General features: G+C 42.6%; 1 protein-coding gene across 2 annotated transcripts in view; it reads left to right on the top strand.

The window, feature by feature from the left end:
• LOC142503958 (coagulation factor XIII B chain-like) overlaps positions 1-15120 on the top strand; it is a 31759-nt gene extending 16639 nt beyond the window's left edge. For both annotated transcript variants that reach the window (XM_075616967.1, XM_075616968.1), the window contains exons 3-11: positions 617-784; positions 2033-2218; positions 3380-3562; positions 4704-4889; positions 6351-6548; positions 7686-7892; positions 11071-11268; positions 14193-14384; positions 14853-15120. In XM_075616967.1, the coding sequence (XP_075473082.1) occupies positions 617-784; positions 2033-2218; positions 3380-3562; positions 4704-4889; positions 6351-6548; positions 7686-7892; positions 11071-11268; positions 14193-14384; positions 14853-14863 (1529 nt within the window). In that variant the 3' untranslated portion in view covers positions 14864-15120. The remainder of the gene's footprint in view (positions 1-616; positions 785-2032; positions 2219-3379; positions 3563-4703; positions 4890-6350; positions 6549-7685; positions 7893-11070; positions 11269-14192; positions 14385-14852) is intronic.
• The last annotated feature ends 3039 nt before the right edge of the window (positions 15121-18159 follow it).

Below are 18159 nucleotides of genomic sequence, written 5' to 3'. Positions count from 1 at the left end.
GGGACATGTATCCCTCAGTCCCTCGGATGCACCTTGATCATTATTTTTAAGTGAGATTGAGCGGTAGATTTTCTGTTGGGTCATCTTTACTCACTAAGCCACGTTTTCCAGTGAAAGAAGGTGCAATATACAATAGCACCGCTTAGTAAACATGGGCCTGTATCTTCAGAGCTGCTCCTCAAACTAAATCTCCATTCAGAATGTTGTTGGCTCGCATAGGGTCATATTTACTAAGTGGTGCTATGTAAGACACCTTCCATTGCTGGGATACATATTGCACATTACAGCCCATTCTAGTGAATAGGACTTATGGTGTCATCCAACACCAGGCAGTGTCTTTGTAGGAGCTCCACATGGTAAATATGGCCCATAATCCGGCATTAGCCTTTCAGAGGTTCAGTAGCTTTACATATTATAGGATGTGTTTAATTTAACTCCTCAAATCTCCACCCAACTCTCAGAGGGTCAAATAGGAGCAAAGTATGTTGACACTGAGACACATGATGAAAATAACTCTTTAATTCAGTTAATACACACTGACCTAGATATATAGATTTATGTAGATTTCTTAATTTAATGATGTACAGTGATTGTCATGTTTATATCTTCCATGTAGAAATCACATGTGCTATACTGTCGAGATCGGCTTTTCTTAACCAACGTCTGATCTACAATAGTGGGGAAGTGAATCAGTTTGTTTGCAGGGATGGATTTAAACTAAAGGGCTCAGACATCAGCCAGTGTTATTACTATGGCTGGGACCCACCATTACCAACATGTGAAGGTAAATATAATTATATATATATATATATATATATATATATATATATATATATAAAGGCACCTCAACATCATGTAACTCAACCCAAATTCCTCCTATTGCTCCCTATACAGTAGGTCCTCTTAACTCTTCCTATTACCCCATATAACCTCTCCATATAACTCCTCCTATTACTCTATAGAACCATTCCCTATAACTCCTCCTATTACCCCATATAACCTCTCCCTATAACTCCTCCTATTACCCCATATAACCGCTCCCTATAACTCCTCCTATTACTCTATAGAACCACTCCCTATAACTCCTCCTATTACCCCATATAACCTCTCACTATAACTCCTCCTATTACCCCATATAACCTCTCCCTACAACTCCTCCTATTACTCTATAGAACCGCTCCCTATAACTCCTCCTATTACACCATATAACCGCTCCCTATAACTCCTCCTATTACAGTGGCGGCCGCCTTTATCCTCCTGAGGCCGCAACCGCAGGAATTGCGGAGGTGCGCTGCTTTTTTCCGTCAGGTTTCCCGCGACGCGGGCGCTTTCAATGATAAGCGCCATTAGTGCTTATCTGATGATGCGGCCGCCCCGCGGGAAACTCCGGAAGAAACTGAGAAAACCCCCGCATTTTTCGGGCAAGTAGGAGGATAAAGGTGGCTGCAGCAGTACCTCATACAACCAGGGCCGTCTTAACATATGGGCATGCTGGGCAGTTGTCCGGGGGCTCCACAGCATAGGGGTGCCCCACGCGCCAGGCCCATGTGTGCCCACCAATGCTCTCCCCCACCCAGCACCCCAGCTCTGCTCGCTCTCCCCCCGCCCGGCACCACGGCTTAGTTCGCTCTCCCCCCGTCCGGCCCCCCGGCTCGCGTCACAACCGCTCGCAGCCTAGCAGTGCAGCACTTCCGGTGCCTGCTTCTGCTAGTGAGCGCGTGGGAGGCTGGGAGCAACAGTGTAGGCAGGGCCCTGTGCACTGCTTTGCCCGGGGGCCCCTAATGTTGTGAAGATGGCCCTGCATACAACCCCTCCATATTACTTTTATTATGACTCTTGGGCAAAGTAAGAGTAATGTACCTCAATACATTGATGCTGAGAGATGCCGGATGAGTTTGCCCCTTGGTGTCAGTTGAATGATTATGGCCCTGGTACATCTGCCAGATATGGGGTAAACCCAAAGCAGGAGCAGGACCAGCGATGCTCCAGAAATCCTCTGTGACCCACTGTAATCCTCCTGTGTGCACTTCAGTTCCAGAGCGAAGAAGCAGATGCCCACCCTCCCCGCGACCAAGCAATACGGAAAAAAACATCCCCAAGGACGAATATTACAGCGGTGACCGCGTGCAGATAAAGTGTAACCCGGATTTCCAGCTCCATGGCTCGGACACAATACTCTGCGATAATGGAAACTGGACATCCCCCCCACAGTGTATCCGTGAGCATTGTTGGCCTGCCTGACGCTAACTCAGATATTACACCCAAATCTGGGTCTGGCAGGGACTTTAACTTAGTAGCATACTTGTAGGTTGCACCATTTTTAAATCCACTGCCCCTGACCCATGGAACTTACAATCTAACTTTTATCACTTGATGCCCCAGGGGCTATATTTACTAAGATGCCATATAATATGGAATGGGCCACACGGAGCCTAACAGATTAGCACTATTTAGTAAATATGCCCCAAAGTGATACCATGGAATGCAGGACGCGACCTGCCCATTAAGGACTCGTCTGTGCCCTGGATAATGGCTGTGTGATCACATGACCACATAGTACCGGAGAGGCAGTGGCACTGGGATACCAGCGACCCTCCAGCACTCAATGGGTTAAACCAGTAAAGGAATTCAAAACTGAATACAAAAAAAAAAATTAAAGATCAAATGTGATCAAAGATCAAAGAAACACAGGCAGGTAGGGTGAGGGTTTCCACCGCTATTATTATTTATTGTATAAAGATTTCTTCTCCAGACTGTACACCAGGACTCTCTTTTACCCACTCTATCTTTTTTTATTTACCTGTTCAATTATATTTTCTAAACTGTGTATTGTGTTTCTAAAAAGTGAGTTAAAAAACTTAATGAATATTACTGCTAATCACCTGTAATGTACTGGCATTAGTAGACTAGAAACACCTTATTTCAGATGATTAAAATAAGACATTATTTCTGATTAGACCCTTTTGTAATCTGCATGGAATATAGCTCTGTGCTGCTGAGTGGAGAATAGCAGGCGTTGCAGGCTTTGGGCCTATTTACTTTCCAGACGAGACATATTTAGAGGGGGATTTGTAATGATAACGACAATGCCGATGAGTTTGAATCAGGGGAACCTGGTTCAATTCCCGGTGTTAGCTCCGTGTGACCTTGGGCAAGTCACTTTATCGCCCTGTGCCTCAGGCACCAAACACAGATTGTAAGCTCTGCGAGTCAGGCACTGTGTCTGTAACATTCCTATGTTCTGCGTACTGCCCGCTATACTGTAATTGTGACACACTGAGCATTGAGCGAAAAGTGCTATATGAAAAAATAAATGAAATGATGATCTCTTCATATCTATGTTGCGAAGTGAGAATATTGTTTTATTTGTTTTTCCAAGGTATAAAGAAGTGTGGAAATCCCCCTGCTGTCCAGTTTGGGACAGTTGCACTGACACCCAAGCAATCTGAATATTACAGCGGCAGTGTCGTGACTTATCGGTGCAGACACGGTTTCCAAACGTTTGGGTCAAATGAAAGCGTGTGCATCGGGGGTAAATGGTCCGCGCCTCCTATATGTCTGGGTGAGTAGGATTAGATCAGGGCTTAGCCTTTCAGTTATAGCTTTCAGAGATATTATTACACTGCTCAACTCATACTTTCCTCACTGGAAATACACTATATTCAGATAGCATTCCACTCCCTATACACCATACATTTCAATGGGATCCCACTCTTACACACACCATACATTTCAATGGGATCCCACTCTTACACACACCATACACTCCTGTGGGATCCCTCTTTATACACACCACACACTCCTGTAGGATCCCCATTTTTACACACACCATACTCTCCTGTGGGTTCCCCCTTTTACACACACCATACACTCCTGTGGGATCCCTCTTTATACACACCACACACTCCTGTAGGATCCCCATTTTTACACACACCATACTCTCCTGTGGGATCCCCCTTTTACACAACCCATACACTCCTGTGGGATCCTCCTTTTACACACCCCATACACACCTGTGGGATCCCATTCTTACATAGCTATACACATACATGCAGATAAGAGCCACATGGCCTATCTAGACTTTCTATTTCCTTGTCTGCTGTAAAACCGGAGACCCTGTTAGATCTTTGGCTTTCTTTCACATTTAGGATTTAGCCCGATGTCTTTCCCAAGCTTTGAATTCTGCTACTGTATTCGCCCCTGTCACCTCTGCTGGAAAGATGTTCCATGAATCCAGCACCCATTCTGTGAAGAAGTCCTTCCTCACATTCCCCCTGAGCCTCTTCTCACCCTCCAGCATCAAAACAGGACCTCATTCCCGATCCCCCTCTAACATACACCATACACTTCAACTGGATCCCCTGTTGCAGACCCCATAAACCGCTATGCGATCTCATTTAAACCTCATTGCTCAAAACAGGATCTTCCTCTTGTAAATAAGAAATTCAACTCAAAAGCGAACTAATTAAGTTGTACAACATAAACAGGCGACATGTTACAGCAGATGTGGGTTAAAGTGCAGCAGTACTCCCTGGTAACCCTGGGCAACTAAAGGATGAAGAAAAGTGACTTGCATTTTCCTCTTTCTTCCGGTGTACTGTATGTACAGTAATTGACACACATTTCTGCAGGAATGGGTGAGGTTTTGTGTCTATGTTTCAGCAACTTAGATTAATATTGGCTGTTTCTTGGACATGTTTTAGAATTAGGGAGGGCCTGCTCATCGTCGCCACCTGCAATCAGACACGGAGAAATCAAAGATCCAGTCCAACCTCTGTATGCCTCCGGATCTGTGGTGGAATATCAGTGTCAGCAGTATTATAAGCTTCAGGGGAACCAGAAGGTTCGGTGTGAAAATGGACAGTGGTCGGACCCGCCTGTTTGCTTGGGTGAGCGCAGTAACTCTTTCCTTCTCTGTAAAATATAACATGCAGACTATACGTTACATGTTGTTTCTTCTGACTTGAATGGGGAGCAATGTTTCAAAGCCCCAAATCTCTGTTTTATGTCATTTAATGGATGCTATTGCTGAACGAAATAATGTATTATTACCAGGAGGAGCTGCTGGTTCTGAAGGGATGGAGAGAGCAGAGAAATCTGCTAGATTTAAGAGCAACAGGTCCAAAAAAGAAGATATAAACTATGTGTCATTAGGCATTCATTTGTATGTGCACATATCGATATTACTTCCAACATAGTTAAGGGACGAGCTAGAAGTAGCAGTTATAGGAGCAGATAGGGGAATAGCTACAGGGAGCAGTTATAGGAGCTGATAGGGGAGGTTTTAGGGAATGGTTAAAGGAGCAGTTATAGGGAGCAGTTAGGGGAGAAGCTATAGGGGGCAGTTATAAGAGCAGTTAGGGGAGGAGTTATAGGGAGATGTTATAGGAGCAGTTAGGGGAGGAGTTGTAGGGAGAGGTTATAGGAGCAGTTAAGGGAGAGGATATAGGGGGCGGTTATAGGAGCAGTTAGGGGAGGAGTTATAGGGAGAGGTTATAGGAGCAATTAGGGGAGGAATTATAGGAGCAGTTAGGGGAGGTTATATGGAGCGTTATAGGAGCAGTTAGGGGAGGAGTTATAGGAAGAGATTATAGGAGCAATTAGGAGAGGAGTTATAGGGAGAGGTTATAGGACCAGTTAGGGGAGGAGTTATAGGGAGAGGTTATTGGGGCAGTTAAGTGAGGAGTTATAGGATCGGTTATTGGAGGAGTCATATGAGCAGTTAGTGGAACAGTTATAGGAGCAGTTAGGGGAGGAGTTATTGGGATTGATTATTGGGTCAGTTAGGGGAATAGTTATACAGAGCAGTTAAAGGAAACACGGTTTTGCTAACCTATCTCTATGTCTACCTGAGATTATAGTTCAGTTCAGGTTCTTAAGTCTACACAGATACTGCCCAGAGTCCAGAGAGGTAGTGGATATTAAAGCAAAACGCACAGGGATAAAATGTAAAAAAACATCGATTGGAGTAAAGCTTCCAGTTAACCTGGATTAGCCTTTAGACCTATTTTCTAGGAAGACTTTCTACAATATCTCTTTTTTTTAAAATCTCACTTTTTTTGTCACAATAAAAAAAAATTCTAAAAAGAAAATTGAACCATGAATTTGTAAATAAAAACCCTGGATTCAGGAAATGGAAGCAGCAGGGCTACTGCCTGCCCCCTAGAAGAATTGCACTATAATCTCTATGTACATATGAATGATGTATGTATGAGTTAAACAGTGTATATAACTTGTTACAATATGTTTGCAAAACACAGAACACAGAACCCCAGTAAGCTCTTTTTGGGAACCCCTGAGCCAGTGTTTGCCACAGAAATATCCACGAGTCATCTCTTTATCCCACGCAGAGCCCTGCACAGTGGAACCGCGAGGATTGGCGGCGAACAATATCCAGCTGAGGTGGAAAGACGTTGGGAAGCTTTACTCTGAACATGACAGCGTGATTGAGTTTTCATGTTTACCCGGGTTTGAGATACAGCCCCCAGCGTCCTTCAGAGTAAAATGTAACAGAGGCAAAGTGCTCTATCCTAAATGCTTTAAACAAGGTAAGTGTTCATTATAAAACAGGCTGTCATTAAATAGGTTGTTCCCTCGGCTTTTCCCTAAACTAGGGTTCAGAATCCGAATTGGCAAATGGAATCCGAATTTGCAGGCTGATATATTATGGGGGGAGGAGTGTATAAATAGTGGGGATCAACAGGTTTAATCCAGTGTGTTGCTGATCGGATTTACGTTGAATCTGTCGACAGATTCTTTAAAATCCATGAATTTGGGCCCCAGTGACGCATTTTGGGGAGGGGAAGGGAGGAAAGGAGGGAGGGGAAGAGGGGGAGAAAGAGGTGGGGGGGGGAGAAAGGGGGAAGAAGGAATGGAGAGGAAGTGGGGGAGGGAGAGGTGGGAGGGGGAGGGAGAGGTGGGAGGGGAACCTGTAGAGACTTCTTTCTTAAATTCGAATTGCTATATCCCTTCACACAACATGCATAGAGACATCTGTGGGCCAAAAATGGGGATACCTGGAAAACATACAAGTAGAAGTCATTTGCATATTTATTAGATACTGCAGAGTACCTCAGGTGCACAGCTGTCCCTCTACATGTTGTATGAAGGTGGGTTTGAGGGGATATATAGCAATTGGGACTCTAACGAAGAACAGTCTCTCTCTCAAGCCAAAACCAGGCAGGGCTAATTTATCATTAACACTATGCTAATTTCTTAAACAACAGCTGTTATTTTTGCATATAATTAGCTTGGTGGCTTTTGAGTTAAACACAAGGAAAATACGTCTATTACTATTTTAGATAACCCTTCTTTATTTGCCCTGATTAATTCGAGCTTAGTTCAGTATATCTGAGCCTTTAGTTCCTCAAACCCTTCCTTGACAGAGTGGACTTTTGGACATAGAGTAGATTGGCCTTCCGTAAAGGCTCTTCCTGTTGTCTGACATAAGATGGTAGTAAAACACTGAATCAAGATGCAGTTAAAACCAAAGGGAAACCTTTCTACAAATTGTGTGTTTTGTATATTCTTATAATTATGCTCAGTGAGTCTCACTCCAGAAAGTCAATACTTCTGAACCACAAAATAGCATTTGATTGGAGAACACTCACATCTCTATTTCCCTCCTGATTAAACTGTGTGGTGTCTTTAGTAGATACAATGAACTTGTTTGACTTTCTGCTTAGATGTCTCTGCAATATGTAAGCTGTCAGAAGATATAATCAATAAAAACAACTTAGCAGAACTTTCATCTGATGAAATGACTCGATCACATAGACATGGGGTGAAAGTTACATTCAGGTGTAAGCCTGGATTTCATTCTTTGAATTCCAATTCACTGAAAGTTGCCTGCAATAATGGAGAATTCAAGTATCCTGAGTGTTTCAAGCAAAGTAAGTACTGTATGATGTTATTAAACTTTTGTACTATTAAACTTTTAATCCATTTCCTGCCTCTTTAAAAAATATATATAACCTACTTATGGCACCAAAAACATTACAAACTTGTACTTTCCCCGCAGCAAAATTTGTGGAATTGTAATTTATTCCTTCACAAACCAAAAATTATATTATGTGTGGTTTAAGAATGTTAATAATTAGAACTCATAATGGAAATAAAAATTAGATTTTCATTGAAATAATTTTTTCCAAGCAATTTTTTTTTTAAATACTTGGAAAATTGGATTTAATTATGATTTTCTTTCCATATTAGTGTTTTCTTTAATCTTTTGCTGTCCAGTTCCTTTAAGACGTCGTGGCTCTGACCCTACTGTTAAAATAACCCGTTCTTGCAAGTGCAGAAAAATTCAGTTATAAATCTGGTTTAACTCTTGAATTTCAGTGCCAAGAAGATTGTTTTTTAAGGGCCAATAAATGGGTAATGTAACCATTGGCATTGATCAAATCTGCCAATTTTTTTTTAGTAAAAGTAAAACATTAGTAGTAAAAATACTGATCTAATTTTCAAACATAGATTTTTTAAATATTTTATCCTTTTTTTCAAACTGGTTTCTGAATGTTCCCTTTAAAAAAAGGGAAAAAATCTATATATTTTCAAATGAGGAGAAAAATTAACCGGCTGCCTGCTCCAGGAGCAGCGCTGTGTAGAACATCTTTAGTGATGATTACTGTCACGGTGCTTGAGTATAGGCACTAATTAAAAGAGGTACTGCACCGACACACTTTATTCGAGCAAATACCCAGTATGTACCTGGCAGATACCTGGAATGCGCCGCTCCTCACCTCTGACAAGCCCCGTTGCGTTTGCCTTCCCAGCCTGGGTTCATGCCTGGCTGACGGGCGGCTGATCTGTTAAATGATAATGATTAGGATATAATAGGCTGCAATGCTTCGCGTGTCTACCAGATGGCATAAATTCATGTATTGTAATGCAGTATATATATATATATACTGTGCAGTATTGCAGCCAGCGGGAATAAAATGCTTCAATCCCTGCCTGGAAAATACCTCAATGCACTCGGGCAGAAAACAGTCACAAACCTCAATACACCCGGGTATACCCGAATTCGTGGGACTAGCCGAGCTTGAATAAAGTGTGTCGCCAGTGTAATAGGGAGCCTCCGTGGGGGAGCATAGAAGCAGACAAGGGACTAAAAAAGTCTCTGAAGTATAAGGCTGCTACAGATAAGCATTTAAACCCCAAAACACAGAAGACCAATAAGGCGTGGAGTACGCTGTTACTCACGATAAGTCGCCAGTCCCTTGTCCTCTTGGCCACGCAGGAAGTGTGCGAATCCTGTGTCTCCGTCGGTGTCTGTATCCAATCCAGAAAGGTAGCAGTGCAGAGAAGGGGGATCGGTGTGACGTCCAACTCCGTAGACAGACTAAGAATTCACTTTACCAGTTTCCCAACACTTAAAACACTGTCTAAACAGTAGCTTATGTAAAAAAAAAGTTCAGGTGCGTAGCCATAGGACATATTAAACAAATCTAAGAGGGGAGATAGAACCAACTATCTTCATAGAAGGGAAGCCTTCTGGATATTACTTTAGATACATTTATACCAAAGGGTCTTAATACCCAATGGGACCTCAAAATATTCTTGTAAAATCAGTGTGACAATTATACATTTAGGGGCCTATGCAGAGAGCAGGGATTTTTAAAATTGGAGAGAGGAATAAAAAGTAGGTTTAATGGAGAGTTTAATTCTCCATATGCAGAAATGGGCGAAATCCGCTATTTTTAGCATTACTGCATGTGGAGAATTGTAAATGAGGAGATGCGCGCAGCTGAAAGGGGAAAAAAAAAATCGAGCATTTTTTTTTTCCCCTATAGCCGGCAAGCTCCTGCTTCTTGCCAACTTTAGTTGGCGGAGAAAATTGATGAAAATCGCGCCAAAAACAGCCGCTAGATGGCGAGCGTGCCTTTCTGAATTAGGATACTATTCAGACTGGCGAGATGTAGTTTCTCGCCAGCCGCGCGGCGAGATTTTGAAATAGAAAAAAAAAATGGCACGTTTTCCCTAGCTCGCCATTTTCAGCTGTTTTTAGCTCGATTTTCTCCGGAAAATGGCGCGATTTGAAATAGCGCTGCTCTCTGCATGAGACCCTTAATATATGTTCCATGTTCCATGTTTCTGAACTTGGTCTCCTCTTGATTGTTGTATAAATTGTATAAAGGCTATACATGATCATTACATATGTTATTAAATGTTTTTCCTGTTATTTACATTTCATATTTGTTCTTCCATAGTATCATTACATAATTTCTTCTTCTGTTTTCTTTATATATATTTTTTTTTATCTAGATGATATGAACTTAATATTGAATATTGTTATGCTATATTTAGCGTTGCGACATTTTGCAACTAAAATAACAATTCCATTGATACAATGTATTATTTGGATACAATTTATATCTACTCTATCTATGAAGTTTATGGAATAATGCTTTTGTATGTCCTATTATAGTACTCTTCAAATCAGTGCACTATTTAAGAACTACTCCATTATGAGCATTCTAACTTACCTCTATAATACATAATGGTGATTTATATACCTTACTTATCATTTTAGGAATCAGACGCTATCTATGCAATATAGCTCCAACATTAATCCACTAATTAACTGCTGGATTAATTGATTCATATATATATTAAATTGTTAATATATATTTATTTAGTTTTATTTATTTTTAAATGAATAATGATTTTTTTTTTCAACCTTGTGATTTAAAAAAAAAAAAGATTTTAAAATGTGAAAAAAGCTAAATTTTGGGTCAAATTCTAATTCTGATTACTCCTATAAGTCTTCCCCTAACGACTCCTATAACTGCTCCCTATAACCCTCCCCTAACGACTCCTATAACTGCTCCCTATAACCCTCCCGTAACTGCTCCTATAATTGCTCTCTATAACTCCTCCCCTAACTGCTCCTACAGTATAATCACTCCCTATAACTCCTCCCCTAACTGCTCTTCTAACTGCTCCTACAGTATAATCTCTCCCCATAACTCCTCCCCTAACTGCTCCAGGACTAGAGTTTCATCAATATGACCTCTAATACATATTCTCCCTACCTTTCAGTAATAACAGAACTTCTGCTTTTTTCAGGCCCGTGTAGATTATCAGCAGAGAAAATCACCCAAAATCATTTAGTATTACACGTGGCTGATAACATGAATCGGGTGTACCAGCATGGAATGTACATACCGATAAGGTGTAAGCCTGGATATTTACATGTATCTTTTACTAGCCTGAAGTTGGAATGTTATAATGGAATAATGAAGTATCCCAAATGTTTTGACGAAAGTAAGTATGGGGGTCTTCCCTTCTGTACAGACGTTGAAAGTCCATATGTGGTCGGCCATTGGGAATCCAATGGTGGAAATTTTCAAGCCAAGGGAACAGCTCCATCTGTAGGACGTGACTCTTAGGTCAGTTATACATAACGCAACTAACGAGGTGATCTGAAAGTCCGGAGTACCACAACAAAAGCACTTTAGGGTGACCACATTTATGTTTTTATACTACGGGATGCCGAAATCCAGTATGCAAGTGAGACATCATAACGAGGGATGAATGATATGTAAATGCTTCGTGCTGAAAGGTATCTCCCGTGTGATGCTATATTCTTTGGTTTTTCTCATTCCTGTTCTTGGCGGGACCAGGCAGGACACGCACAGACCTAACAAGTAGCAGTAGGAGAAAATGTAATGCCTATAAGGGTGGGCATCATGGTATTAGGAGATGACGAGGCAGTGTACTAACTTTATTATTTTAATTTAGTCAGATGAAATCTATCGGAAAAGGGAACTATTACACTCATGTAGAAATCTATTATGTTTTTAGGTACTAATTTCATTAATCATGTTAAGTTCAGGCATTTGACATCAAGGCACTAAAATATGGAACAATGATGCGTCTCGCAGACATTTCTGGGACAACAGGACAAGTCAATGAAATGAGACAATCCCATATACACGGGATGTCTGGCAACCCTACTTAAGGCAGTTAGACCACGGGATACCCTGCCAACAGAGCTAGAGGTTATATGGGTGCTAAGGGGCTGATATTCAGCAAACCCTGGGACTACCAGCACCCGAGCCCCTAGAACAGTAAGGATTAGGAAGGCTGCATCAACTTGCTGGGAAGCCATCATAGGCACCCTAAGGACCGTGCCCCAGGACTGCCAGCTTTGAGTTCACGTCTTAGGGCTCTGACAATGTATATCTATGTAAATTATATAATATAACAATCTATGTTATCTGATCCATAGGGGATTTCCCATTAGGCCCTTTAGGAATGGGCTAGGGCGACAAAATTTGGAGGCAACAACAATCTCCTCCCCATATGCATTTTTCTCACCCTCGGGCCTAATGGGAATGCACTTACTTGTGTCCTGCCACCTCCTTTCTGCCGCCCTCTTGCTCCTTTGGAATCCCAGTGTTAAATGACGCTGCAGATGCCCCAATGTGACGTCACACAGCGTCTCGTTGCCAGGGCAACTTACCATCATGGCATCAAATGATGTCACGTTGATGACGTCCGCGGCATCATTTGACGCTGGGATTCCAAAGGAGGTGGAGGGGACGGCAGCAAGGAGGTGGCAGGACACAAGTAAGTGCCATGGGGTGGTGGATTTTTAACTCTGCTGCTATATCTGATGAAGAAACCTCAGCAGTCTGTAAAGCTTATCCAAGACAACCCTGTACGATATATAAATAAAAATACACGTTGGGCTCATGGTATTTACACAAAATGGAGTCTTGCTTGAGCAGGCGGAGCTGTTTCCCAAGATGGAATCCTTCACTCACCCAATTAAGGCCGCGCTTAGTCCTAGCTTCGGTGACACCGCGTGAAAACAAGTGTATTTAATCCTTCGCGTATGCCTATAGTTGGCGTGGTTGTGACGGCACGAACACAATCACTGGAAGTCAATGGAAATTTATTTTTTGGGGGGCATCCACCGTGTAAGGTCAGTAGGACATGAGCGGTTTATCCAATGAGGGTGAACCGCTCATGGCCATGCTCCCGCCGCGTCCTCCGGTCACCATCCTACACTATGAGCAGAAATCGCTGCTATAACAGCGGTGGATGACGTCACGCCATTGTGTCACCGTCGCCGTAGACAGGAGTATAAGTGCGGCCATAGATAAGAAAAAATCACACATATATCAATATATATATATATAAACCACAAACAAGAAGATTGCAAGAAGGCTATGGGGAAACAGAAGGGTTGCTATGCGGACACATTTGGATGCGTCATCATGCTGGGGATCGCTCTAGCGGTGTACGCATCTCACACTCCAGGACGGTATTCAAGGGCGGTCCTTTGAACAGCTGAGACGCCTCTGACATCTGATGTTTGTTCCTTTGGCTCGAATAAATCCTTTAAAAACTGATTGTCGCATCTAGAGGGGGTTAGAGCTGACAGCGGATCCCCCAACCCATGAATATATGCAAAAGTGGTCCGTGGACTTAAACCTGACAATTGACACAGATGACTGGAAGGATGTTTGGGAATCGGCAACTAAAACCTCTATTTGTACAATCACCAAAGAAAAAATATATAAAATTCTATTCCAGTGGTACCTGACCCCGACTAGGCTGAGCCGGATCTTCCCTGGCACACCTGACCTGTGCTGGAGGGGATGTGATCAAAAGGGAGACATGGCCCACATTTGGTGGTCATGTCCAGAGATTCAGATATATTGGTCCATGATTCAAAAATTAATACCACGGGATGAGACCACGGACTAAAGATCCCCTTAGACCCTCTGACCTTCGTGCTCGGTAAATCTATTGAAAACATCCCCACGTCAATGGGCAGACTGATCTCCTCGATCCTCACAGCCGCCAGATGCTCGGCCGCAGCGGCTTGGAAGGAAATAAAAGCCCCAACTAGAGGCACAGTAGTTAAAAGGATCAACACAGTTTTGACCATGGAAAGACTGACAGCGATGCTCCATAAAAAAATTCTGCAGTTCCAAAAAACTTGGGAACCGTGGCTGGAGCACCGACCCCCGGGGCTGGCTTAGGCCCAAGCCATAAAATAAAATGTAACGCAGCTCTATTTAAACAGGCACGATATTTCCATTTTTATAACGCAGGTAACGGATGTCATAATACGATGCTACATATATATTGTCTGATATTTATACGTCATTAACCCATTAAACGTATGGCATTTAGTTAGCTAGCCCCCTGTAATTTGTGCTTCTATTTTCTAGGGCCCTGTCGCTTGAATCAAGAAAGAATAGACGACAACTATTTAGAGCTCAATCCCCTCCACGACGGTGACGTGTATTACGGGAATGGAGAGGTTATTTTGTTTGTGTGTAAGCCGGGATATGTCAGCGACTCCGATCTGAGTGGGCTGTGTATTAAGGAGGACATTATCTATCCTGCGTGCCATGAGGAAAGTGAGTGTGCCACTTATCAATGGTTCTGAGAAAAGGTTTCAGTCAAAAGTGTGAGGTTTAAGGCCTACCAAGTGTCTCTAGTGTGCCGAAAAGTCTCGCTCACCTTTACGGTAAGAAGGACCGCAGCACCTACAGTATATAAGGGAAAAAAGCATGTGCCTATACGTTCAGCAGGAAAAACAGTATATGGCTTATATGTGTGGGTCTGTGTGTATATTTGCACATCTGTGTATGCCACGGGTGGGCAACTCCAGTCCTCAAGTGGATATCCCTGCTTCAGCACAGCCACTGACAGCCACCGGTGCTGAAGCAGGGATATCCTGAAAACCTGCCATGTTAGTGGCCCTAGAGGACTGGAGTTGCCCACACCGGGTGCATACACACATCCCTGGTTCTATTTCATAAGCTGAGGACCCCATGTATGGAATATCTGAAACATGATGGTGTTTTTCCATATTTGATTGATAGGGGACTCGTGAGAATGAACAAGCGCTCTGAAAAAAAAAGAAGGGAACGAGATAAACTGAAGAGGGAAGATTCTCCATCAGTCGCTCATCCCAATGTAGACACATTTATCAGATCTAACAGTATTATTCAGTTGAGTAGGAAATGTTAGGGTACCGGAGCTGGCTGGTAATCCTCAGAGACACTGTATGAATGTATATAGCATTATTACCACAGGAATGTTTGAGGTCCAGTTTGTTAACCGTGGCAAATATTTTATTAAAAGATTTTCAATAAAATGACTCCAGCTGTCTTATGTCCGGTTGTGAATGAGTAAAGTGAAATATTGACTGTGCAGATGGTATGGGGGCGTGATGTCATTTGGACACTGAAGTTTGTTATAAGCGCTTTTTTTCATCAATGCATTGCATGTCCCGTTGGCAGTGAAGGGGTTAATAAAAGATGCTTGTGACATTGCCTCGTGTCAGTGTCCTGTCTAGTTATCCAACATATTGGTTGAAATATGTAACAGATATGGTAGCGGTGGATAAGTAGGTACAATAACAACCCCAAAAGTTACTTTAGCACAGGGGTGGCCAACTCCAGTCCTCAAGTGCAACCAACCGGTCAGGTTTTCAGGATAGCCCTGCTTCAGCACAGGTGGCTCAATCAGTGGCTCAGTCGAATGTTTAGATGTTTTTGTGGTGGGCAGGGGTGGGAGCATTATGGTCAGGCTATGGGTTAGGTGTGTTGAGAGCTTGCTTGCTTGGTGGGCAGAGGTGAGATTATGGTCAGTGTAACAGGGGAGTTATCCCTGTTCAGGAAATGTGCCTCTAATCCAGCAGTGTGGTGGTTAACTGCTGGTAGTCAATTAACCAACACCACCTGGCTGATTAGGTTTCTTAGAAAAGCCTGCCCTTGAAACAGGAAGGGAGATTGTTCCTGAGTCTTACAAGTTGTGGGACTGACCATAGGAACAGATGGCTTGAGCCTGCTAGAAGAAAACTGCACGCTGCCTACAAAACACAAGGGAAAGCACCTCTAAACCTGAATGCTGACATAGCCTGAGGAAAAGGCAGCAACCCAGGAACAGAGAAGACTTTCCCTCCAACTATAAGAAACAGATAATACTTTCCTTTATAAGACTTTTGGTATATCTGCACATATAACAGAATAGAGGATAGGCTGACACAGATAAAAGTAGATAGGTATAACACCTAGGTTATAGGCTGGCGCTCCTACTTAGTGAACAATAAAAAATTACAAAGAAAGGGTAACACAGTGACAAGGGCGAACAACGTACTTAAAGAGTTAAAAATAAAATAAATAATATATAGTCACATCATGTGTTCCCAAATACAGAGTCCAGTATCAGATTAAGTATGAGTATGCGGCTTCTTTACAACCGTAACTAACCTCAGGACCGGTAGGAAATATAGAAAAAAAGACAAAAAAGACAAAAAAGTGCAAAACCCATAGAGTAGTAAAGTCTGTTTATGGAATAATAAAAAACGGTTATAAACACTCACAGAAGAATAAGTAAATTCAGGCACTTATGTACTTTCAATGATTGCTGGAACAGAAGTAGTCCACTCGTCTGTTGGTCTGTTGGTTTACTTATTCTTCTGTGAGTGTTTATAACCGTTTTTTATTATTCCATAAACAGACTTTACTACTCTATGGGTTTTGTGCTTTTTTCTCTTTTTTGTCTTTATATCTGCACATATCAAGATATATGTTTGGGGCTGGGAGACATGCTTATCTAAAGGGAGTTGTGGACTGCATAGGTTTCACTAGAAATACTCCCAAGTGGAACAGAAGCTTTGTTTGACCCCTTATTTGCATATGTTTGGATGATTTTCTTATGTTAAAGAAACAGGCGCAATAAAAGCCTTATTTAATTTCACCTTACAAAAGTCTCTATTGCATACCTCTGTGCACGTCCTCCTACATGTAGAAGAGAGAACTGGCGCACAATCCAATGAAGTGGGTCCCAGGGTGAAGGAAAATACTTTATTGATGAAATTCCATATAACAAACGGAGGTGAGCACCCTCCTACGCGTTTCGTGTACAGCAGTACACTTTATCAAGGAGTACTCCTTCATTGGATTGTGCGCCAGTTCTCTCTTCTACAGTTGACTGCCCTCACTTGGTTGCACATCCTACAGGACTTTGGAACAAGGTGGTATGTGAGTATTTTTTATTCTGTTTGGAGGGGGACCATCCCTTTGAGGATTCATAGGGGCTTCATCATTTACCCCAACTTCAGGGATTATTTGGCCCCACAGATACGGTTATTTCTCACCAGCCATATTCCATTTTGCCAATTTTTTCATTATGATCTAGCACTGGAGCGCAGTTGTCACTTCAATTTCCATCTCCTCCTACAGTCAGGTTATGGGTTACTGTAGATACATTGACAGCTTGGTTGGTTGGTGGGTGGGTGGAGTGGGAACATTATGGTCGGGTTATGGGTTAGATGCATTGAGAGCTTGGTAGGTGGGCAGTGGTTGGAGGTAAGGTCTTTGGATTTAGTCTTGTCGGTGGCATGGTGATGGGTCTGACAGTTGGGACAGTGGAGGTTATTCGAACTGTGAGGTGGGTGATTTTGAAGGCACTTTAAGAAGGTTAAGGAAGGAGTGAGGGTAAGGGAGATTATGGGCTTTGGCGATAATGGGTGGGGGAGGGGATGGGAAAAGAAGGGACTTTGGACCCTTTATGAGTTCAGAAACAGATTGGGGAAAAAATTATGTAAAAGGTAATCTTGTTTAAAGGGCTTCCCACTGAGGTCACGCTTACATGATTGAAACGGCAAAGCCCCAGGAATCATGGGAAAAGAAACATGTGGCTGTTTGTGCCAATAAAGGATTTCTTCCATCCCAAGAATGTCCCTCCCCATCAGAGGACGAATCAGAGAAAAGGAAAGATAGGGACAGGCACTTTAATTGTTCAATGTCCTGCTCAGCACACAGTGACCTCACACAAAGGGGAGGAGCTAGAAGTAATGAGGATTACAAACTGGCTGAAGGAAGAAAGATGCACAAACTAATCTAAATCCCCCACCCGGCATCTCAGGCAAAATCCGATCCGTGTGTTGAAGCCTGAGCTCGGATTTCAGCAATTTGAGTTCGCACGTTCTCTTTAAAGTCCACCCAATGGAGCTCGGATTTTTTGGATTTAAATGAAAATCTGATGCTGTATTAAACACAAACCCAACATCAGATTGGATTCCATTTGACGGATCCTGACTCGGATTTTCAGTAATGGAAAAAAATTTGCCTTTTTGAGGCTGATCGGCGGAAACCCGCAGCTGAACTGGCAACTCCGCGG

Source organism: Ascaphus truei, chromosome 10 (assembly GCF_040206685.1).
Source record: "Ascaphus truei isolate aAscTru1 chromosome 10, aAscTru1.hap1, whole genome shotgun sequence".
Lineage (NCBI taxonomy): Eukaryota > Metazoa > Chordata > Amphibia > Anura > Ascaphidae > Ascaphus > Ascaphus truei.
This window is presented reverse-complemented; position numbering and strand designations above follow the sequence as displayed.